General features: G+C 36.4%; 2 protein-coding genes across 2 annotated transcripts; one reads left to right on the top strand and one right to left on the bottom strand.

Annotated features, from left to right (window-relative positions):
- Positions 1 to 3,446: 3,446 nt before the first annotated feature.
- On the bottom strand, positions 3,447 to 16,091 carry si:ch211-107o10.3 (uncharacterized protein LOC407663 homolog). Its single transcript, XM_061746538.1, has 7 exons — positions 15,836 to 16,091; positions 12,341 to 12,481; positions 10,382 to 10,573; positions 10,019 to 10,180; positions 9,294 to 9,410; positions 5,358 to 5,562; positions 3,447 to 4,425 (listed from the first exon to the last, which is right to left on the bottom strand). Exons 1-7 carry the CDS (start codon positions 15,909 to 15,911, stop codon positions 4,329 to 4,331), a joined length of 990 nt encoding a protein of 329 aa, XP_061602522.1. The 5' UTR covers positions 15,912 to 16,091; the 3' UTR covers positions 3,447 to 4,328.
- Positions 16,092 to 17,068: 977 nt separating this feature from the next.
- On the top strand, positions 17,069 to 23,931 carry tmed3 (transmembrane p24 trafficking protein 3). The gene is made up of 3 exons (XM_061746550.1): positions 17,069 to 17,394; positions 18,642 to 18,887; positions 23,040 to 23,931. Exons 1-3 carry the CDS (start codon positions 17,251 to 17,253, stop codon positions 23,271 to 23,273), a joined length of 624 nt encoding a protein of 207 aa, XP_061602534.1. The 5' UTR covers positions 17,069 to 17,250; the 3' UTR covers positions 23,274 to 23,931.
- Positions 23,932 to 23,946: the final 15 nt, after the last annotated feature.

Here is a 23,946-nt window from a genome sequence, read left to right as displayed (position 1 = left end):
AAAATAGAAATAACCAATAAATAGTTAAATAATAAAAAAGAGCAATATAAAAAGTAGAAAAAGAGTATGAACAAGAGAGAAAAAAATAGTAAACACCAAAAAAAAAAAAAGAAAAAGATCTGGCAGAATCCAAATCTCGTGAGAAAGAAAGAAAGAAAGAAAGAAAGAAAGAAAGAAAGAAAGAAAGAAAGAAAGAAAGAAATGAGCCAGAAAGAAAGAAAGAAAGAAAGAAAGAAAGAAAGAAAGAAAGAAAGAAAGAAAGAAAGAAAGAAAGAAAGAAAGAAAGAAAGAAAGAAAGAAAGAAAGAAAGAAAGAAAGAAAGAAAGAAAGAAAGAAAGAAAGAAAGAAAGAAAGAAAGAAAGAAAGAAAGAAAGATTCCCGTTGATGACGTGTTTGTGTAACAAACATGGCGGATCTGAGAGCGAGGATTCATTACAGTTTTGCAGTACAGGTGTACTAATTTAATTGTTTTTTACTAATTAAATTTCATTGGTGTAGTTTAGTAGCATTTAGTATCTTTTAGAGCAGTGTTTTGGGGGCTCCAAAGACTGAATGTGGTGATAGATTTATAGTTAAAAAGGTGGAGTTGAATAGGTATTTTTTTTATCGTCATTTTTATCGTTATCGTGATACATTTTTTAGTCCATACCGCCCATCCCTAGTTGAAAGGGTCTCGTTACGTATCAATACTGACTCCTGTGTGTGTATCAAATGAGTTCACTCCCAGCCTTGTACTGAATGACCTCGAGGTTCCCGTACCAAGCCTTTGTTTCACCTGCATATCATCGTAACCACACAGTAGCACCGACATGTTCATTATTAACAGACACTTTTACGAGATTTGGATTCTGCCAGATCCATAAATTTTGATCACATAACTGTAATCCAGGTAAAGTGTGTAGAGTGTGAGTGGCTGGTGAGTGACAGAGACAGCCTTGGTGTGCGTGGCTGCTCTGACTCAGCTCCACAGGCACAGACTCGTCTCCAGGTAGTCACGGTATGGGCTGATCCGCTCTCTTCCTCTCCGGGCCCACGAATGCAGCAAACCTGCATTCCCACAGCAGCCCGAGGCGCACACCGTTCACGTCTGTACTCAGAGAGGCCGAGAGAGAGACACTGAGACTCACACAGAGAGAGAGAGAGAAAAAGACAGGGACAAACAGGAGGAGGGGGAGATGGATGGAGAGAAAGACATGAGGAAAACGGCCGTAGGAGAGATGCAGAGACAAACACCTGCATACCAAAGGGGCAGACAATACAAATCTCTTCACGAACGCCGTCTGCGAGGCTCTGTGATCTCCACGGGGGGAAGACGGGAGCAGATGATCTGACGTTCATTGTTTGGGGGGGGTGGTACATGCCACTGCCTGCACCTGTGCTAACGGAAGCCTCATGTCAGGGTGTATGCTGAGATTTAACTGGTTCCTAGAAAACCATCAGCTGCTTTTATAACTTTGTGACTCCTGCACATGTCTATAATCTGAGCGATCTTCTGAAAATAGAGCAGCAATGACGCTGCTTTTGCACGTTAATGATATTACAAGAAACAAAAGGCAAGAGGGAATGAAAGAAAAGGAAAAAAAAGAGTTATTTGTGCAAGTGAATGAGTTATTTTCTTCTCCCTCTGCGTGGGCCCCGGCAGGGGGAACGGACAAATGGACAACAGAGGTCTCACTTTCTAAGAGTAGCTGAATACCACCGAAGCTGACAGGTATGTGCATATTGGAATGTGCTTCTCAGCCACACCTGTGGCGAACACACCCACCAGAACTGGTCCCTCGCTCCTCACTGGCTGATCTCCCCCGTAACTGACAACTGCAAGATCTATTTGGCTCCAGTCCTCAAAAGCCTAGGGGGCAGGTATGGTGAGTTCTGAATGTCAACCAATGGCACGGGAGAGGTCCCTGGGAGCCAGGCGGGGCCGCAGTCAAATAAAACTCATCAATGGGGTGTGTCTCAAAAGTTTGCCAGCAGTCAAACAGTGAAGGGCTTCTGGTGCCGGATCCCACTTTGGCTGGTTAAAGGCTTCACTAGTTCTTCGCTGCAGGAGGATGGGAAGAGCCGGCAGAGATATTTAACTTCTTTATTGGCTGAATGGTAGGAAAGGAACCAACACGTCTCGACTGGGTTGACTCCTCGGGCACCGTGGCATCAGGGATAAAGGAAGCGGAGGCGACGGCGTCGTGCCACATGTGGCCCGGGCGGTTGGGGGTACCGAAAACTTCTGCACAGATTTGTCATTTTGGGCCCTGAAAGCAGAGTGTGACAGAGGGTAAACAGATGCTGTTGTGGTGCTGTGGTCGCTCACATCTCCTTATCACTTTTCCAGCCCAGCTATAGATTCTGTATCCGTTGGACGGAGAACTGATAAGGGCATGTGCATGACATTACCTACAGGTACGGGAGAGCCAACGACCGAGTCACGGAGCGTGTGGGTTGGTCTGATTGTGGGGTCGTTTTGATTTCTTGTGATCGTGTTAAATGATGTCATCAGCTTCTGTTTCATAATTTGTCTGCAGTGACCTTTCTCAAAATGATTTACTACTAGTTCTGGGACTTTTGATGAAAATGGTACACAATTAAAGCTACTAGGATGTGAATTTCCAAATCAGCATGGTGAACGTAGGCCGTTAACCCTGCGTGGAGGAGACAACCAGGGAACTGGAACCCAAAGTTCGGTGAGTAAATTAAATGTGATGCATTCATGTTGGATATTTACACCGACAAACTTTTGAACTCTAAAAACAACAGAGTGGATCAAAAATCATGGAGGACTTCCAGATATGTTTGTTCAAAAGAACACACTTTTTTGTACAGCTGGACACAGACACACAGTAGGGAAAAAAATGGAAATGTAGCACGTGATGTGAAAATCTTAATACGAGGAAAAAGGATTTAAATTTTAAAACGGTTGTTTTGGTTATTGTCATATCAAAGAAATCTATGCCACCTTCTTTTGCTATTTAATGATTTCCTTTTAAGCAGTTTTGTTCTTTTTGACCGACTGAGTTCACGTGTGAGAGCTCAAACTGGGAACACGATGTATCTTAGGATGCTTGAACTGTTCACGAGCGCAGACTCGGGTCTGCTCTGCTCTGTTCATCATATCATCGCCCTAACCGGACCGAACCGTGCAATACCTGTATGTTTTCTTCCTGTTTGTGTCCTTTTAGAGATGATTTATTTTTATAGTTGTTGATGTTTTAATGTATCTATTTTTTTAAACCATGCACCTTAAAGATAGCATCCAATTTTGTTGTACCTGTACAAATGACAATAAAGACATTCTAATTCTAATTCTAAAATGCGCAGAAAGCAGCGGGAACTAAAATTTGATTTCGAGACTGAACATGTCATGTTTTTGAGGCTGTTTTTACTCATGTCGTAAGATAACTCTGCATTAAAAATGTTTAGCTCTCTTATGAAATAACTATGAGAAGAAATGCCACATTTCATCAGACCTTTATTGCCAAACATATTATGTAGTTAGTTGTTTCCTGTTGTACATTTTGTTCTGTTGACAGTTTCCCCACACAGGAGAGTCATGAGAGGAGTCGCAAAAGATTACTGTCATGGTACAAACTGCACTATGAATGCGCTATATTAAATACACACACGCACACACACACACACACACACAGAGCGGTGTTCAGTGAGCTAAGGAGTGCTCTGAATTGGCAGTCTCTTCCTAACTGCTGAGCCCCTGAGGTGTCCACTCCCTCCTACACCTGGCGGAGGATCTTCGCTCCGCTCCAGCAGTCCCGCCGCTGTCAGCAGGGGTCAAAGGCACTTCCTTTATCCCACAGTTCAGCTTCCTGCACCATTTCTGCATTTCACCTCCTTATAACTTCTTGAACGTTGTGCCAAGCAAGATTAAATTATTATTAAATCGTTTATACAAACAATGGTCTGCTTTAAAATGATATTTGCCTTTGTTAAATGCCATGAATAAAAGCACTTTGAACCCTGAATGAAGTCTTGTATCTTGATAATGAAAAAATAAACAAGAGAAAACAGTGAAAAGAGATCATTGATAAATAAAAACGTAACTTATTGTATGAAATACAGCACCACTGTGTAGACACATTGATAGTACAAATCATAATCTATGCATTTGAATATAATATAATTAAAAAAAGGCGAGGCAGCACATCTGCTTATAAAGTGTCAGCTAACTGGAGAGTAAATAGTGCAAAAACGCTGTGAGCTATACAATATTGAAGCATGTGCAAAATCTTAAATGATGACTTTCTGCATTTCAGAGCACAATGACAAACAGGAGCACTTTGTGCCTCTTGTTAACAGGGTTATCAGTCAAGCTGCCGCGGTTAAGCCAGACCGACCATGGAGGCGCTGAGCTCCCACAGCTTCTTGGCAGCAGCGTCGTCCCGAGCCTGAGCTGCTGGCGTCTTGGGGGCGCAGTCACTGCACAGCAGAATATATGAGAAGAGTAAGAATGTCATCAAAATTATGTCCTATATTATTGATGGAGGGTTTTTTTGCAATAAAATATGTCTTCTGTAATAAATTACAATGTTTTTCTAACACTATGAACACAAACATGTGGCTATCACTTAGGGCTGGGCGATATATCGAGATTTTAATATATATCGATATATTTTCAAACGCGATATGGTACGAGACAATATTGTTTATATCGATTATTAAAAAGAAAAAAAAAATATGATTTTGATATAGCTTATTTTGTGACAAATTGACTTGAATGTTTTATTTGAGATTTGCACAAATGTTTTGTTATTTGCACAACTGTCAACCTCAGTGGAAAAGTCTGCCTGTTACTGTCTACATTGTATTAATTGCACAGTGTATTTTAAATGAATTGTTATGCAGGAAAGGGAAATTTGTTTTATTTTATTCAAGAAGCATTTTTATTCTATATATGCAGGCAGTTTATTTTTATTTCATTTGTTTTTATACATTTTGATATTGTGCAGACCTCTGTTAATAAAGGAACCTGTGTGACATTTGGCACGAGGCTTTGTATTAAAACTGACTGTTTTTTTAAGGGTTTGCCTCAGAAAAAAATGAAGCTAACAGAGATGCTATGCTATAATGCTTTGGGGGAAACCCCAATTATGGCACAGAAAAAATATCGATATATATCGAGTATCGCCATTTAGTTAGAAAATATCGAGATATGACTTTTGGTCCATATCGCCCAGCCCTATTATCACTCAAGAAATATCAAATCATTCACATTTTTTCATCCATCCACTTTGAGAAAACTGCCCCTACAATAAAACGTTAAGACAAAGGATCATCTATGATCAAAACTAAAGGACCTATGCAAATTCCAGCTGAAAAAACAATGTTCACAGTCAATCACGAGTACTTGCCTGTAGTAGAGACCGCTGACGTTCACCAAGCTCTCGTCCACAGCGCAGTAGATGGTGGTCTGAGCTCCTTGCCAGGGACTTTTAAACATCGTCATGACGACCGAGGCAACAACCCTCTTCCACAGAGCTAAAGAAGGGAAGAGGTGCCGTCCTAACTCTGTACGGATGACCCCAGGGTGAAGACTGTACACCGTCACACCTGTGCCTGATGAGAGGGATCCATCAAACCCAGTGTTACTCGCAATGTAAGAAAAAAACGCCACACTACAGGAAAGAAGATGCTACGTAGCATCACAGGGAATGCAACACTGCACATCCTACAGTGTATTACAATCCCAACGCTAAAAACACGACAACATCCTGTAAAATGTAGAAGAAGAAAAAAAGCCAGAGGCCAATTATTTGCTAATCTTATAGACCCAGCTGATTCACAAAATGTATCAAATGTTAAAAGAGATATTTTGAGCATTTCATTAAATATATTAGCTCATTTTTAAAGTGATGTCTGCAATAATTACCAACGTGTAGCATTGCCTCTTCTTTTAAAAAACAGCCCCGATTCCACTGGGTAGACTGCTTGCTGGAGTTTTGGGAGAGAAATGTTCTCTGAAAAACCTTTTAGGTCTTCATTGTAGTATTTTTTTATTCAGTTTCTGCCAAATGGTTTCCAGTGGTGAAAGTTCTGGACCGCAGGCAGGCCAGTGCAGCATCTACAGGACTGTCTCAGAAAATTAGAATATTGGGATAAAGTTCTTTATTTTCTGTAATGCAATTAAAAAAATGTCATACATTCTTGATTCATTACAAATTAACTGAAATATTGCAAGCCTTTTATTATTTTAATATTGCTGATTATGGCTTACAGTTTAGGATTAAGATTCCCAGAATATTCTAATTTTTTGAGATAGGATATTTGAGTTTTCTTAAGCTGTAAGCCATAATCAGCAATATTAAAATAATAAAAGGCTTGCAATATTTCAGTTGATTTGTAATGAATCCAGAATGTATGACATTTTTGTTTTTGTAATTGCATTACAGAAAATCACAATACTCTAATTTTCTGAGACAGTCCTGTAGACTCTTTCACTATGAAACCATGTCTTTAAACACAATAAGCCGAGATGACAGTGTTTTTTTTTAATACTGCAAAGCCTTCCCTCAATAAGAGAAACAAATGTCTGAGTGAGAGCATATCTTGCATAAAAATTCCTTTTCCAGATGTGCAAGCTGCCCTTACCATTCAATTCAAAATACTCCACTAATCCCTGCAGGGAAATTGATTATATTCATTAATTAATTATTGTAGGCGCTTATTCATACATACCTTCAAAGATAAAGACTTTTGAACTGAGCAATGATAAAAAGCTGGACGGCCCCTCTCTTTGGTCTGGAGGATGCAGTGTCCATCACTTCCGGAAAGAGTTTCCATTCATATGATCACAGGAAATCTCTCCACTTTGCATCAGTCAATTTTAAATGGAGCAGCGTTTCTGAATCAGGGTCACATATGCCTTTCTTTTTGCATGACTTTAAGCTGCATTTGTGGATGGCATGGTGAATCTTTGTTCTCAGGCTAGGACTTCCAAAAGTGTTGCCGAGTCCATGCAGGAACTACCGTTACATAATTGTCTCTGGATTTGATGCAGCGTTGCCTGAGGGAACGAACGTCTGATTTGATTTTTTTTTTTCCAATTTATTTTGTAGAGGGACATTGTACATTGATAAACATTTTAAATGTAAATATACCCAATTGTAGCCAAAAGGCTAATTTGCATTGGCAGTCCCCCTGCAAGACTCAGTAAAAAAATACAAGCAACATTACACGATACAGAATATCAACAACAATTAAAAATCGCACAACGCTGCAATTGTTAATACAATAAACAATTAATGATCACAGATTTGAGACGTTTTAATCCATTCCTTGAGATTTCCCTTATAGGAAGAGTATAAGTAGGGCTGGGCGATATCGAGATTTTTATACTGTATATATATCGATGTATTTTCAAACGCGATATGGTACGAGACAATATCGTTTATATTGATTTAAAAAAAAAAAAAAAAAAAAAAAATGTTTGTGACAAATTGACTTGAATGTTTTATTTGAGATTTGCACAAATGTTTTGTTATTTGCACAACTGTCAACCTCAGTGGAAAAGTCTGTCTGTTACTGTCTACATTGTATTAATTGCACAGTGTATTTGAATTTAATAGTTATGCAGGAAAGGGATATTTGTTTTATTTTATTCAAGAAGCATTTTTATTCTATATATGCAGGCAGTTTATTTTTATTTAATTTGTTTTATACATTTTGATATTGTGCATACCTCTGTTATACCTCTGTTAATAAAGGAACCTGTGTGACATTTGGCACGAGGCTTTGTATTAAAACTGACTGTTTTTTTAAGGGTTTGCCTCAGAAAAAATGAAGCTAACAGAGATGCTAACAGAGATGCTAACAGAGATGCTAACAGAGATGCTATGCTATAATGCTTTGGGGGAAACCCCAATTATGGCACAGAAAAAATATCGATATATATCGAGTATCGCCATTTAGCTAGAAAATATCGAGATATGACTTTTGGTCCATATTGCCCAGCCCTAAGTATAAGGGACAATCCCTTATTGTAGATGGAAGGCTGTCCCAGATTTTCCCGCCTACAACAGATAACACATTTATTCCAAAGGTGGTTTGTCTTTGGAGTATCTCACAGTCACCTCTATCACACGCCCGAGTGTTCGTGCCACCCACAGATTTCCTTCGGAAGAACTCTTTCAGCGGCGTTGCTGCAAGACCATGAAGGGTTTTGTACACAGTGCAGGCATATCTGAAGGTTTTTTTAAAAATGTTGCAAGTATGAAATGAATGTGTTTTTTTGTCTAAGATTTTTTGTCCTATTTTTATAAAGGGATTAAATCAGCTTGAGTGCTGTGGAACATGCTAATGAGCAGCTATAGGCAATAGTCAAAGTGTGATAGGATCATTGAATGGAAAAACATTATTGCTTCACTGTCAGTCAATGAGTTTCTTATTTGTCTGAAGTTTGCCCAGCCATATTTAACAGAGTTACACACTTTCTTAATGTCCTTCCTGAGGGAGAGTGTCGGGTCCAGGATGACTCCCATATATTTAAATTCAGTGACCAACTCGAGCTCCTCTCTTCCCAGAAACACACCATAGTGTTTGATCTTCCCCGGCTGTTTAGCAAACATCATGCAGACAGTCTTTTTAATATTCAGTGAAAGTGGTGATTTAATGAGCCGCTCCTGTACCTGAATCGTCGCTGCTGATAGTGTTTGTGCAGCTTCTTCTGTACTTTTAGCAGGCACAAACAGAACCGCGTCATCCGCGTACAACTGGGCTTGGAAACCATCACAAATCTCAAAGAAATCATTCATGTACAAAGAAAACAAAAGAGGTCCAAGTATGGACCCCTGAGGGACCCCTACAGTACAGTCCAGGTAAGGGGATTTGGCACCTTGTCCCATTTGTACAGTTTTCTCAAAATTCTGAGACTATTTTGAAGATATTATGTGCTCTAGACCATAAGATAGTCCTCTTGCGATTTTAAATTAAGTAACATTACTCTTTAGTTTTTCGCGTAGTGGTGATCCTATGCCCATCTTTACTTTTAAGAGATGCTCCGTTTACAGGTTCCCTGTAGCACCACTTATTTTTCCACTCGTTAGTTGCACAGGTCCCAATTTCTTTGGGATATGTTTCTGCAATCAAATTCAAAATGAACTAATATTTAGCAGGAAGTGCTAAAATATCTCACTTTCAGCTATGGATTACTGTGAGTAAAATATGGGTTAATAAGTCTTGAAAATCATTGCATTCTGTTCTTATTTACATTTTACACAACATTCAAAACTTTTGTAGCTACGTTTGTTCTTAAAAGTAGAATAAAACAATATATAAAAGGGAATAAATACCTTGGAGCCTTGCAGCCAGCTCTTTCCCGAAGAGAACGTTGGCGAGCTTGCTCTGGCGGTAGCTAAGTTCAGGTTCGTAGTCTTTATCCAGGTTGATGTCATCAAAATGAATATGGCCTGCAAAAGATTTGTTTACACTCTTAGGTTTAAAAATATGTATATATATTTTAGAACTTTTAATTAAAAAAGGTTTGATATATCAGAAGAGGAGACTTATCCCAGTACTCCAGGAAAAATATTGTATTCCGTTAGAAAAAAAACTAGAGACTTTGACCTTATTTGGGGACCTTTTTTGGATTTTTTACCTTTATTGGACTAATGATCTGAATCGTCGACTATATTAATGAATGTGTTTACACAGTACTTGATTATTTAATGTATTATTCATTTTTGTTCTAGTATTGATAGACATATGTTAAATGATTTTGAATGATGTAATCTATTGACCATATGAGGGAGGGAAGGGGAGAGGGCGTGCTGTTGTTTTTATTTTTTTTTTCTTATTATTTTTTTTCTCTTATTATTATTATTTATTTATTTTGGTTTAATTAATGTTATGAAAAGTTAAAAAAAAGGGGGGGAAATATTGATAATTATATTGTTATTGTAAATCTTATTTTTTTTCTTTTTTAATGCCCTCAATAAAGATATCTATACAAAAGAAGAGGAGACTAAAAGATAATTGTTAGTCTTTAGACTAACTGATGGAAAATAAAATATCTGACCTTTCTCGTGTGCCAGGCTGGAGACAATGACAACACGACTTGGGGCAGATTTCTTCAGCAGGTCCAGCAGACAGCTGGTCAGGAGGAAATGTCCCAGGTGGTTTACACCAAACTGCATTTCAAAACCATCTTCAGTTTCCCACTTGGGGCACATCATAATACCTAAAAACAAAAAATATATAATAAAGTCATAATAACAACAGCAAGAAAAAAAGTCAACAAAACATATGCATTTAAAATAAAACTGCCAAACACAATTCACCAATCACCTCACATTAAAGTCTTCCTATAACATAATATATGTTGATGGTGGTCCCTCGTCTTTCTACTGTTGAATGAATGAAGAAGAGCACGGGGAAATACCTGCGTTGTTAATCAGGATGTCCAGGCGGCTCTCAGTCTCCTGAACGTCTCTGGCCAGGTCTCTGACAGACTGCAGCGACGCCAGGTCCAGTTTCTTCACCACCACATTCCCGTTGCCGCTCTTCTGCCGGATCTCATCTGCTGCGATCCGGGCTCTGGTCAAGTCTCTGCAGGCGAGGATCACTCTGGCCCCTGGACAAGAGACGGACCCCCAGTTCAATTATTTCATATTAGTATGTTAATCCTTGAGGAAGTGATGGTTCAGCAGTCAAGTTAAAGATCTGTTTGTGTGTAATGAGAGAACACTTGTTGGCATTCATCACTCTATATTCTATCATTACCCTGTTGCTAATTTATATGTCCTAGAACAGGGATCAGCAACCCGCGGCTCTAGAGCTGCATGTGGCTCTCTAGCGCCGCCCTAGTGGCTCCGGGAGCTTTTTAGAAAAATGTTTGAAAATGGAAATCGGTGGGGAGGGAAATACATTTTTTGGTTTTAATATGGTTTCTGTAGGAGGACAAACATGACACAAACATTCTGAACGTTTTCCAATGCTGTAAAAATGTGTAGAATAAATATTAAATTTTGCACATTTCTGTTAACAAAGATTTGCGTCGTAGCCACACGTTTCTACCAGCAGGGGGCGCCAGACAGGTGGCTGTTGGAAACAAACAAAAGGATTGTTTCCAATGGGAAAAAGAGAAAAATAACTGAGGAGAAAAGAGGATTCAAAAAAATAAAATTCTTAAAATAGGTAAAAACTAAACAATATGAAGGTTTAATTACTTTAAATCCGGAGTAAATCCTTTTTTATTTAAATTTTTGTTTTAATATTGTTGCTGGTGTTTCTATGCAATATATGCTAAGTCACGTTGACCCAAATATGTCATTTAAATTCTGATTAATTCACGTATTAACAAATTGAAAACTACAATTAAAAAAAAAAATTAAAACATTTAAAAAAAAACAAATCATTAAAATATATAAAAACTAAACAATATGAAGGTTTGATTACTTTACATCCTTAAAACATATAAAAACTAAACAATACGAAGGTTAAATTATTTTAAATCTGGATTAAATCCTTATTTATTTATTTTTTTATAGGCTATATATATTTTGCTGGTGTTTCTAGGTAATTTATGCTTAGTCATGTTAGTTGACCAAAATATGTCTTTTAAATTGTGCGTTTCTACCAGCAGGGGGCTGTTGTCTTCATTCTAAGGCTTTTTTTTTTTTTTTTTTTTTTTTTTTTTTTTTTAAATTGAACAGAATTTTTTAAACAAGAAAAACACACTTCATACAAAACTACTAGTAGAGGAAATATAGGAAAAAAGAACATCCAGGAGGTCTTATGAACAAGAGACATATAAACAAAAATAAGAGACAAGTAAAGTCAATACAAAGGAACTGTAAGGCATTTCAAAGCAAATAGCATCAACATTTCGGAAAGAGACTTAAAATAAAAGATACTTTGATATATCGGTTACTAATTTTTTTGCAGAGTTATTTGACTTAATATTTTCTAAAGAAAGAAAAAAACTTTTGAAATCATTTATAAAAAAATGGAAAGAGGGCTTCATTTTTCTCCACTTACAACAGTGTATGTGGTATTTAGCCAGTAAGAGAATGACATTAACTAAAAAGGACAGTGATTTGTCTTCATTCTAAGGCTGATACAAGACTTTAAATTTTTTGCGGCTCCAGACATATTAGTTTTTTGTGTTTTTAGTCAAATATGGCTCTTTCTACATTTTGGGTTTCCGACTCCTGTCCTAGAATATACCACTTCATCAAGCACATTTAGGCTTCCTTCATTGCTATAAATAACTTTTTAATGTGAGAAATGATTTATTATTTACTTATTGTTTGAGTTTTAGTTTCTATGCTTCACACCAAAACACATGAAACATAATGTGAACAGAAACCCTGGCCTCCACCTCAGGAAACAGCCCCACCTCTCTGAGCCATATCCAAGGCCGTTTCCTTCCCAATGCCAGTGTTGGCTCCTGTAATCAGGACTGTTTTGCCCTCCAGGCTGGCCTTGCTCCGACACACTCCCCCTGCCATCCATCTCCGAAAGGCCATCAGACCCACCCCTGCCAGAAAGAGAAGATGTTATCAGCATTCATTAAAAATAAATAAATGCAATGCAATTCAATCAAAAACAGTAAACTTATTTTTTTAAAGCACAAATAAAATGGAAAAAAACAAAAACTCCCCCAAAAAAGAATAAAACAGACTCATTTACAGTCAAGGACATTGAATAATAATAATAATAGAATGAAATACTAAAACCACCGTTTTCAGTAACTAATAGACTTGTAGTTCTCGAGACCGGTCTGGAAACCATTTTTTTGTGGTCTTGGTCTCATCTCGGTCTCTCGGTTTCTCCATGTCTCGGATAATTGAGATGCCGTTGCACACCAAGGTGACAGAATCTTGTGATCACCAGTTCTTCCTCTTGTTAATGTACAGTTTTATAAAGTATTTGTATTTTGCACTTGATTTAATGCAGGATTGGTGCATGTGTGTCTGTATTTAATTACAGTGTTGTGTTTACAAAGGCCTTGTTTGAATAAATATAACGGCATCATTGGCTTTTGAATAGTATTTGCATATCGTTGTGAATGATTAAGCATTAGGTATATGCCATTTCACTCATGCTGATATACAGTGTAATTTGGCTACTATAAGTTCAAGTCAATCATTGTGTGTATCTTTAATATTTAAAATTCACTTTTCATCTACAAATTAAGTACAATTTAAATCAGTAACATTGAGTATCATTAGACTTTTCTGAGGTGGAGGGGGGTGTTGGAGGCTTGTTATTTTGTTAGATGACTTTGGGACTAGTTATTGTTCATGTCAATCATTGGTTCTTTTACTAGTTTTTAAGTGTCTTTATGGCCTTGGGCCTTCCTATTTGTCTGCATTACTTTTACCCTATCGACCCTCGCGGACCCTGAGGTCCTCCGGTGCCTTTTAACGATACCAAGAGTTAGAACCAGGACACACGGGGAAGCGGCATTCAGTTATTATGATCCCTGATTGTGGAACAGCCTCCCGGAGAACTTCAGGGCCGCAGAGACTGTTGATGTTTTTAAAAAGAGGCTCAAGACCCATCTCTTTAATCAGGCTTTTAACTGACTCATTTAACTCTTTTACATTTTTTATGCTCACCCCTATTTTTATTGGATCTTACTACTCTGTTTTATATTAATCTTTAGTTTATCCTGTTTTATCATATTTTATTTTCATTGTCTTATCTCAATGTTATATCTAAATGTTTTAGTCGTTATTTATGGTCTATTTTATACATTCTACTGTCTTATTCTTTTAGTTTTTAATGTCTCTCTTTCTAGACATACTTTTAGGATTTTATGTTATGTTGTACTTTTTAAACTCTTTTAGTGTATCTTATCCTGCTTTCTTGTAGCTTTTAGCTCCAGTGTTTCCTCATGGGGAGTGGACTCTGGCCTGCAGGGGGTCGTCCTGGGGGTCGTCCTGGGGGTCGTTATGGGGGTCGTTGGGGGCATTAATACGTTTTATGTTTATTTGTTTTATGTAAAGCACTTTGTGTTGCATTTATGTTGGAAAGGTGCTTTATAAATAAAGTTTGATTTGATTTGATTGAAAGCACTCGAGTCAATCCTCAAATAGTGTAGAAATAGCGGTAGTGCAGTCGCCACACATATTTGATCTCAGCTGATGGATGAAAACATTTATAGTGAGTTCACACATAAGACATCAACTGTCTGTGTTATTGTGCTGCAGTTGAATACAACCTTATGTAAACTAAGCAGCTGAACCAGGATGCTGCTGATGTTCTACAACTCAGCAAGATGAATAAATAACTAGGGCTTTTTTTTGTCTCGGTCTCAGTCTTGAGCTGAACTAGTCTTGGTCTGACTTAATTATATTGCGCTTACGTGTGGACATACAGGACTGTCTCAGAAAATTAGAATATTGTGATAAAGTTCTTTATTTTCTGTAATGCAATTAAAAAAACAAAAATGTCATACATTCTGGATTTATTACAAATCAACTGAAATATTGCAAGCCTTTTATTCTTTTAATATTGCTGATTATTGGTTTACAGTTTAAGATTAAGATTCCCAGAATATTCTAATTTTTTGAGATAGGATATTTGAGTTTTCTTAAGCTGTAAACCATGATCAGAAATATTAAAATAATAAAAGGCTTGCAATATCTCAGTTGATTTGTAATGAATCCAGAATGTATGACATTTTTGCATTACAGAAAATAAAGGACTTTATCACAATATTCTAATTTTCTGAGACAGTCCTGTATTAGAAGCTATGAGCACTAGAGGTAATGATTATGCTTTGTTGTGATGAAACAGATAATTTTACTAACCTGAAACACACATGTCTACCTGTATCACAGTGTAAGAAAAAAGTAAGACCTTCTACTTCATGAAAATTCTCAGTGACAGGCAGCCTTACTGAACTGACATTTTAGAAAATAAATGGATTGCACAAAACCCACCTTACACTTGATGAAGGTGTGTGTGGTAGCTGTGAGGAAGGAGGATCCATTAAACTGTCAGTTAAATAAATCAGCTGAAGCCCCATCACAGGCTGACAACACGACACTGAAACGTTATTTAATATGATGTAAACTGCAGGCGCCACAAAACGAAAGCAGAATGATATTTAACACTTAAAATGTCACATGACACTATTTGTGTAAATATCCTTGTATCCTAATATCCACTATTTGTGTAATATTGTGTAAAATCCCTGTCAGTTTTCTAAACTTACTGTTTAACTTTCATTAACAGTTATAGAGATATTTTCTCTGGCATTTTGTACCGAGACAGAAACAATAATATCTAATATACAGGACTGTCTCAGAAAATTAGAATATTGTGATAACGTCCTTTATTTTCTGTAATGCAAAAATGTCATACATTCTGGATTCATTACAAATCAACTGAAATATTGCAAGCCTTTTATTATTTTAATATTGCTGATCATGGTTTACAGCTTAAGAAAACTGAAATATCCTATCTCAAAAAATTTGAATATTCTGGGAATCTTAATCTTAATCTGTAAACCATAATCAGGAATATTAAAATAATAAAAGGCTTGCAATATTTCGGTTGATTTGTAATGAATCCAGAACGTATGACATTTTGTCATTACAGAAAATAAAGAACTTTATCACAATATTCTAATTTTATGAGACAGTCCTGTATTAGAAGCTATGAGCACTAGAGGTATTGATTATGCTTTGTTGTGATGAAACAGATCATTTTACTTACCTGAAACACACGTTTTTACCTGTATCACCTGGATCACAGTGTAAGAAAAAGTAAGACCTACTTCATGAAAATTCTCAGTGACAGACAGCCTTACTGCACTGACATTTTAGAAAATAAATGCATTGCACAAACCCCACCTTACAACTGTAAGTCATCGGTTTACCTGCTAGTAGAGCAGCTGTGAGACCAGTCGTGTGGTCTTGAGCAAAACCCTTCACCGCTTCTGCGTAGTGCTGCATAATTCACGTTGTGCACGACTCAAACGCGTAAAATGTAAAATGACAGCAAACTTTAACTTGGAAAAAAAAAAGAAAAAGGTCAGCTTACATCCAAACTAAACTATAGCTATAAATTACGACGCAGATGGGCGTTTCTACTCCTGCGTGTTTTTCTACTATTTTGTTAAGAGAACTCGTAGCCGGAAGTTGGGACAAAGTGACGCGTAATGACGGGATTTCAAAATAAGATCCCTCCATGAATCGCTAATCTGTTGCCGTAGAAACGAACTTTATACTAGAACGCGTTCTTGATGTTTTTAGCCTCTTATCTATTACGTGTTTACTTAATACTCTTGCATTTTTTTTACTCCCAGTGCTACAGAAGACAAACGCATATTTGATATTCGAGTTCAATGCTTATTTAGCTAATTTTATTATAAATATTTATATTATATTATATTATATTATATTATATTATATTATATTATATTATATTATATTATATTATATTATATATTATTTATTGTGTGTTTTTCATTATAAAAAATATATAATTATAAATATATATAAACACACACACATATATATATATATATATATATATATATATATATATATATATATATATATATATATATATATATATATATATATATATATATATATATATATATATATATATATATATATATATATATATATATAATTACATATTATACAGGACTGTCTCAGAAAATTTTAATATTGTGATTTTCTGTAATGCAATTAAAAAAAACTTAAATATCCTATCTCAAAAAATTTGATTATTCTGTGAATCTTAATCTTAAACTGTAAACCATAATCAGCTATATTCAAATAATAAAAGGCTTGCAATATTTCAGTTGATTTGTAATGAATCCAGAATGTATGACATTTTTGTTTTTTTAATTGCATTACAGAAAATAAAGAACTTTATCACAATATTCTAATTTTCTGAGACAGTCCTGTACATGTATTTATTGGATGTTTTTCATTTAGCCAAACGGATGGATCTCTACAACTTTCAAACTGATTTTACTTTGAAGGCAGAAATGTCAGTCTTTTCGTGTTGGCTGCAACAGTTGCATTTGCTTCTGTTAGGGTCATTTAGTTGTATCATTAATGCATAATAATATATTTCCTTACATAACAAGTTTTTTTTTAGTCCTTTATGACTACATGTATTCTCGTTTAACTGCAACACTAATTTTGCTGCAGAAAGTAAACAGACTCCCCCGGAAGTTCGCTGTGGTCGCGCCACGTCAGAGCTGCTCGAGGTTTATCCTTAACACGAGTCTGCAGTTGTTTCTCCTTTATTTATTTTTTATTTCTCTCCTGCACCATGCTCTGCCTGGGATTCAGTGTCTTGCTACTGCATATGTATATGGTCTTTGGGACAGAGATCACATTTGAACTACCTGACAACGATAAGCAATGTTTCTACGAGGAACTAGAAAAAGACGTGAAATTTGAAGTAGACTTCCAAGTGAGTTTCCTCTTCTTTATCTCTCTTCGCCTGAAACATGCTGCCAAACTTTTTTTTCTTCAAGTTGAAACCGTCATTTATTATTGTATCATTGCTTTTCTCCGAAATAACATCAGTATTTTAGTATTTTGGCAGTTCACAACATTCAAATGGCATATGTTACTGTGTCACACAATTATGTTGGCATTAACATTTCCTGTCAACCTGTTTTTCTATGTCTTTTAATCACTTCAGGTCATTTCAAGTGGCAATTAATTATTGCCACCATTTCCAACTTTTTTTCTTCAAGTTGAAACCGTCATTAATTATTGTGTCATTGCTTTTTTTTCAGAAATAACATCAGTATTTTAATATTTTGGCAGTTCAAAAACATTCAAATGGCATATGTTACTGTGTCACACAATTATGTTGGCATTAACATTTCCTGTCAACTAGGGATGGGTGGTATGGACTAAAAAATGTATCACGATAATTTCTGGCATTTATCCCGATAACGATAAAAATGACGATAAAAAAAAAACCCAATTCAACTCCATCTTTTTAACTATAAATGTATCACCACATTCAGTCTTTGGAGCCCCCAAAACACTGCTCTAAAAGAATACTAAATACTACTAAACTACACCAATTAAATTGAATGAATAAAAACCAATTAAATTAGTCCACCTGTACTGCAAAACTGTAATGACTCAAATGAAACAAGTTTGAAATGTAAGAACAGATTCAACATTTATTCAAACTGTATGGCTTAAACAGTGGGATAACAGTGCAAACAGCAAAAGTACCATTGTCCTTCAAGTTTTTCTTAGCTTATAAAATCACAAAGTAGAAAAAAATACACCCTGATGAATAAAGAAACAGGACAAGTAAATAAAAGTTCACTGAAAATAAAATCCTATCAGTGATGACCTCTTCTAATACAAATAAATTGTGCAAATTAACCTGTGGTTGGAATATGCCACAAATTAGATACTATCGCAATTTTTTTTCGTAATAATCAAACGTTATATCAAAATGTAACAACCATTTCCTTCTGTTTTTGCAGACTCTGCACATAATAGATGATGTTTGCTCCTTGTCTCTCTTTTTAAATCCAAACAAAAACGTCATCAACGGGAATTTATCGTTTTTACCGCGAGATGACAAATTCTTACCGTGGGGAATTTTTTTGACTGTATATCGTGAATGATAAAATATCGCCCATTCCTACTGTCAACCTGTTTTTTCTATGTCTTTTAATCATTCAGGTCATTTCCGGTGGCAATTATGATGTGGACTGCTTTGTCACCGATCCATACAACAATGTGTTGTATAATGAGAGAAAGAAGCAGTACGACAGCTTCTCTCACACCACAGCCATGCAGGGAGTCTACAAGGTCTGCTTCAGCAACGAGTTCTCCACCTTCACTCACAAGATCGTGTACTTGGACTTCCGACACGGAGGAGAGGAACCTCTTCTTGAGAGCATGAGCAGAAGCACGGCACTAACCCAGGTATGTGTGAGGGAATATGATTGTCAGAATGTGCCTGAAGCAGACGACTCCAGGAGGCCCATCTGTGCCTGTCAGCCCTGCAGCGGAGGGGACTGAAGTCACATCCCTGTTCAGAGGATGAAAGCAGGCAAACAGGGGAAAAAAGAACACAAAATACAAATGTTCATATTGAAAATATTAACCAAATCAAATGCACACCATTGCAAATAATTCCCACTGTGTTTTATCAAATGATGAGGTGATGGCTGGTGCAGGGTACAGTTATGTCAACGTCTCAGTGCTGGAACATTTTACGTCCACTGGGTGGAGACAGAGCAATAGTACAATATTCTTGCAAATTGTTTAACATGCTTTCTACACTGCTAAATTAATGTAACATTATGTTGTGGAAACCCCCATTAAAAGCTCTTCTGTGTTCTTTCCAACTAAGTGAATAACTGGACTGAAACTGAGTGTCTAAATGACCAAGAATAAGATTTGAGAAATGATCCAGATTTACAGGACTGTCTCAGAAAATTTGAATATTGTGATAAAGTCCTTTATTTTTTGTAATGCAAAAATGTCATACATTCTGGATTCATTAAAAATCAACTGAAATATTGCAAACCTTTTATTATTTTAATATTGCTTATCATGGCGTACAGCTTAAGAAAACTCAAATATCCTATCTCAAAAAATGAGAATATTCTGGGAATCTTAATCTTAAACTGTAAGCCATAATTAGCAATATTAAAATAATAAAAGGCTTGCAATATTTCAGTTGATTTGTAATGAATCCAGAATGTATGACATTTTAGTTTTTTTAATTGCATTACAGAAAATAAAGGACTTTATCACAATATTCTAATTTTCTGAGACAGTCCTGTAATTAAACAATTGCATGCAAAAGGGTCAGAACATACATCGGGCGTCTCGATGCAGAATCACAACGTAAGAAAGGACGCATACTGATTTTATAGACAAAGGAGGATTCATTCTTACGACTCAAGTAGACAAAAACATCTTTAAGGTCAGTGTTAATCTTTTTTGAGCAGACTCCCAGTCTGTACATCTGGCTGTTATTTTGCTGCAGGTTGGGTTTAGTCAAGTAGCCAAGGCTGAATTCTCTATCACACATTCAAATATTGTAATTACCCCTTTACTTATTTTCAGTTTTGCACAGTGTGGACTTTTAAATGGTTACCGTTTCCCCAAAATACTAAAGCCTCAAGAGTTGACATCAAGAGAAGATATGAAAACACAGAATTCCCCTTTGGACCACATTTGTAGTTCTTTGGTTATGGATAGTTTATACTCTGCCATGTTGAATACCGCTCAACTACCAGTTTAGTGTTATATGTCTTTTATCACCAGTACACCTCTAAATCGTTGTTAATATGAAAAAGGACCCGCAGGAGAAACATTCTGTGGTATCTGTCACCAAGTATGTCTAAGTATACCCAGCTGCACCCACTATTATTTTAACTGAACCAACCATGAAAATATAATTTGAATGTTAAGCTTAGGTTTGGATAAAGCTCAGTTTTTATGGATTTTTTTTGGTTTCCTGACAAGGTTACTGAAAGATAGTTCTTTAAAATGAAAGGACCTAATGTCACTGGCCCACAAACCATTCAATTGCATTTTACAACTATTTTGTGAAACATTTTAACAACTCTGAATATCTGTGTGACTTGGAAGTACCACGTTGGTTTCCTCCCAGTTTCCACTCAATAGGCATTCCACTGTTGATCTCACCTTTCTGCCCTTCAAACTACTGGTTTAATTATTAAAGGAAGACAACAGTCAGACCCTCACATTACATGGCAGACCTAATTTTCTGATAAAATGTGGAACCAGTGGCTGACGTCTGTTTTGAAAGGGACAAAGATCTACTCTTCCTGATTATCAATTCACACACAGTTTAGAAGGTGAAGATATACAACAGAAAGGAATGCAGTAAAACTAATCTAATTAACATTGTTTTCAGTGTGGTATATCCAGAAAATGCGTGGACAGAACTACACATTTTATTCATAAAACACGTATTAAGTGCAATGACAACATGATGCATAAACCATGCAATGACACATAAACTATTGAACTGCCAGGAAACTTGATTAAACATTTTAATCCATCGGAAGGACCTAAAGTGATAAATGCTTTGGTAAGGAAATGGGAGTCTATCTGAGATAAATATCAAATTGCTCTTCTATTTAAAGAAGGGGATTTGTATGTATAAAATGTATGACAACTTAATCAAATGATTATTTTAGCACTACTTCAGTTTGTGTTATTTTTCCTTCTATTTAGAATTGAATTTGATTCATTTCTGTAACATGATTAATTGTTATCAAATAATTTATTCATGAGTAGCATGGGTGAAATGGAAAACTAGTGTGTCAATAAAATCAATTTAAACAGGACTCCTAAATGCTGTTCTGGCTCTCTCTTGATTGCTAGAGTTAGAAGTATTTAGGAGATTTTTAGTCGGGAGTATCAGCGCCTGAGAAAATTAATCTGGAATCCTGTTCCAAAGTGTGATCACTGAATATGTGACTATTTGTTTCCCATCATGTTCCAGTCAGTTTGTTTTCACCTCGAGATAAATGTCCTTGCATTGTGGACTGTTGTTGGCTTAAAGAATGACAGACTTATATTTAGAGTGTGCACATCAATAAATAGACTCCAACATCTTTTATTTAAAAAAAGAAAAATTGAATTGTGAAGTGACTTGTGAGCAGCACCTAGTGTAATGGAGAATAAATGTTTTTAATTGGTGGTTAGTGTTTGTGCATAAAGCAGCTTTAACATGGTCTGCTTTAAACTGAATTAAAAAAAAGTAGCTTTATAAATAAACATTGTTGAGGGTTGAGCAGCCGCATTTATGGATCTTTCACAAAACAGCGGTATGTATTCATTTGCAAATAAGAATTTGTTCTTAAATTGTTCTTAAATTGCTTGCCTGGGTAAATAAAGGTTAAATAAAAATAAATATGAATTCTGTTGTTGCATTATTCAAAAGTTCATAAGCACAAACTGTTGTTTATGACAACCTTTACAAATGCCTACGGGCAATGTACAGCTTATTTTTTATTTTATTTTTTAAGGAAAACAGAAAAAATACTGTTCAGTGTAGCTTGGTCCTTTTTAAAGAAATACCAAATACACCAAGGGAAGTTTAAATGATGAAAGAGGTTTGATGACGTGGCTGCACAGTGGATCTGTGTACAGTATATGGAAAAGCAAACCTACTTTTAAAATGTCCCAGATTGTAACCTGCCCCCCCGAGCAGCGTTCTAGCAGGAGATCTGGTTCGTCTCGTTCCAAAAGGGGACTTGGTGGAATGTACAGTATGCGTCAAAATAAAAGCATCTATACAAGTGTCAGAACGTTGCTTTATGAAAAGATAATCATTGTCACTCCTGTCACCCGTGAGTGGTTTTTACAGCCGTTCATGGTCTACCAGCTGATCAGGGGAGTTCTCAGTGACTACGTTTACATGCAGTCAAAATTCGGGTTATTGCTAATATTCCAGTTACTGAAACATTCGGAATATTCCGTTTACATGGTAATTAATCATTCGGGATATCTGGATCAAACCAGCGATGCGCGGAGAACGTTATGACGCAATTAGCGCCATTTCCGCTTCTTCTTCCTGTCTCCAAATTCAAAACAAATGCTGCTTCGCGCAACTTTTCGCTCACCTTCTTGTAAATCTCGCTATCCCCGTACTTTCTACCGTCTACAAATGCAGAAATGTTCATATCCTTCATTACATTTATGAAGTGATTAGTCTCCTCCTGGTCTTGGTTTCTCCATGTTTATAAGAACTTCTTGGACTCAAAAGACCAGGATTCCTTGTGAACAGAGCATGCGCAGAAAACAAATTCATGTTCCGTTTGATGGGGATATTCCCTTTGGTGTTTACATGACCCAATATTCAGGTTTTAAAAGGAGTAACCCAGGGGTCATATTAGGGTTTTTAAAAACCGGAATATGAGCAAATTCGGGTTATTCAAAAGGGTTATTGGTGTTTACATGGCCGTGCAAATTCGGGTTATTGCCAATATTCGGGTTTTAAAAGGGTTATTGATGCATGGAAACGCAGTAATTGTCTTGTTCTGTTTCAACCTCCAGCCTCAAAACTTTGATTGATTTGTCTGCTTGCAGTTGGAGTCGTCCTGCGTTGCCATTCATGAGGTGTTGAAGGTGGTGGCGGACTCACAAACGTGGTACAGACTAAGAGAAGCGCAGGATCGTACCAAAGCAGAGCACCTCCTCCAGCGCGTGACCTTCTGGTCCCTCGGCCAGACGGTTCTGCTGTTCGTGATCGGCATCGGTCAAGTCATGATGCTCAGGAGCTTCTTCACCGACAAGAAAGGCTCTGTGGCGGCGGCCACTTAGAACTCAGTCCTGTTCTGTCCAAAGGTGGAAGTTTGCTCCATTATTGTGCTTTAGGACATAAGCATATACTGTTTTTTTGTTTGTTTTGTTATAAACAAGCCCTTGTTGGATAGACAAATCAAGGAGTTTGTGTCCCTGATCGCTTGCTCAATGTCCAATAATCATTGATCTGTTTTGTAATGAGCCGAACTGAAAAGAAACGCAACGCATGTTGAAAATAAATTGCAATCTCTCAAAATGTCATAGTTTATTTATGATAATTTATTCGAAGATAGAAAAAGGACCATTGTTGGTTGAAATCTCCCCCTCGGTTACAGTAAACATCGTGGCACATAGAAACCAAAGAGGTTTTGTCTCTGAATGTTACTTTAATTTGTTTTTTTTTTAAGTGTCCCTTGTGTTTGTTGTTATATTAATTTCTGTGCAAAAGCATTACAAGCGCTGACGATTCTATTTTATATCTTTGTCTTTTTGCAAAAAGTTGTGTTTTCAGAGTTATCTGTTTGTAATCTATACAACCGTAAATAAAACATGATGGAAATTCCTTAATTTTGAAATGAGTACAAATGTGAAAATTGATTTGTTGTATGATTTTATTTATTTATTTAGCTTTTGAGAATTTACTTTATGGCTGTAAAATCTATCCACTTAGAAAATTCGATGCAAATGTCAA

Source organism: Cololabis saira, chromosome 2 (assembly GCF_033807715.1).
Source record: "Cololabis saira isolate AMF1-May2022 chromosome 2, fColSai1.1, whole genome shotgun sequence".
Lineage (NCBI taxonomy): Eukaryota > Metazoa > Chordata > Actinopteri > Beloniformes > Belonidae > Cololabis > Cololabis saira.
The sequence above is the reverse complement of the archived record's forward strand: the minus strand, read 5'-3'. Positions and strand labels throughout refer to the sequence as shown.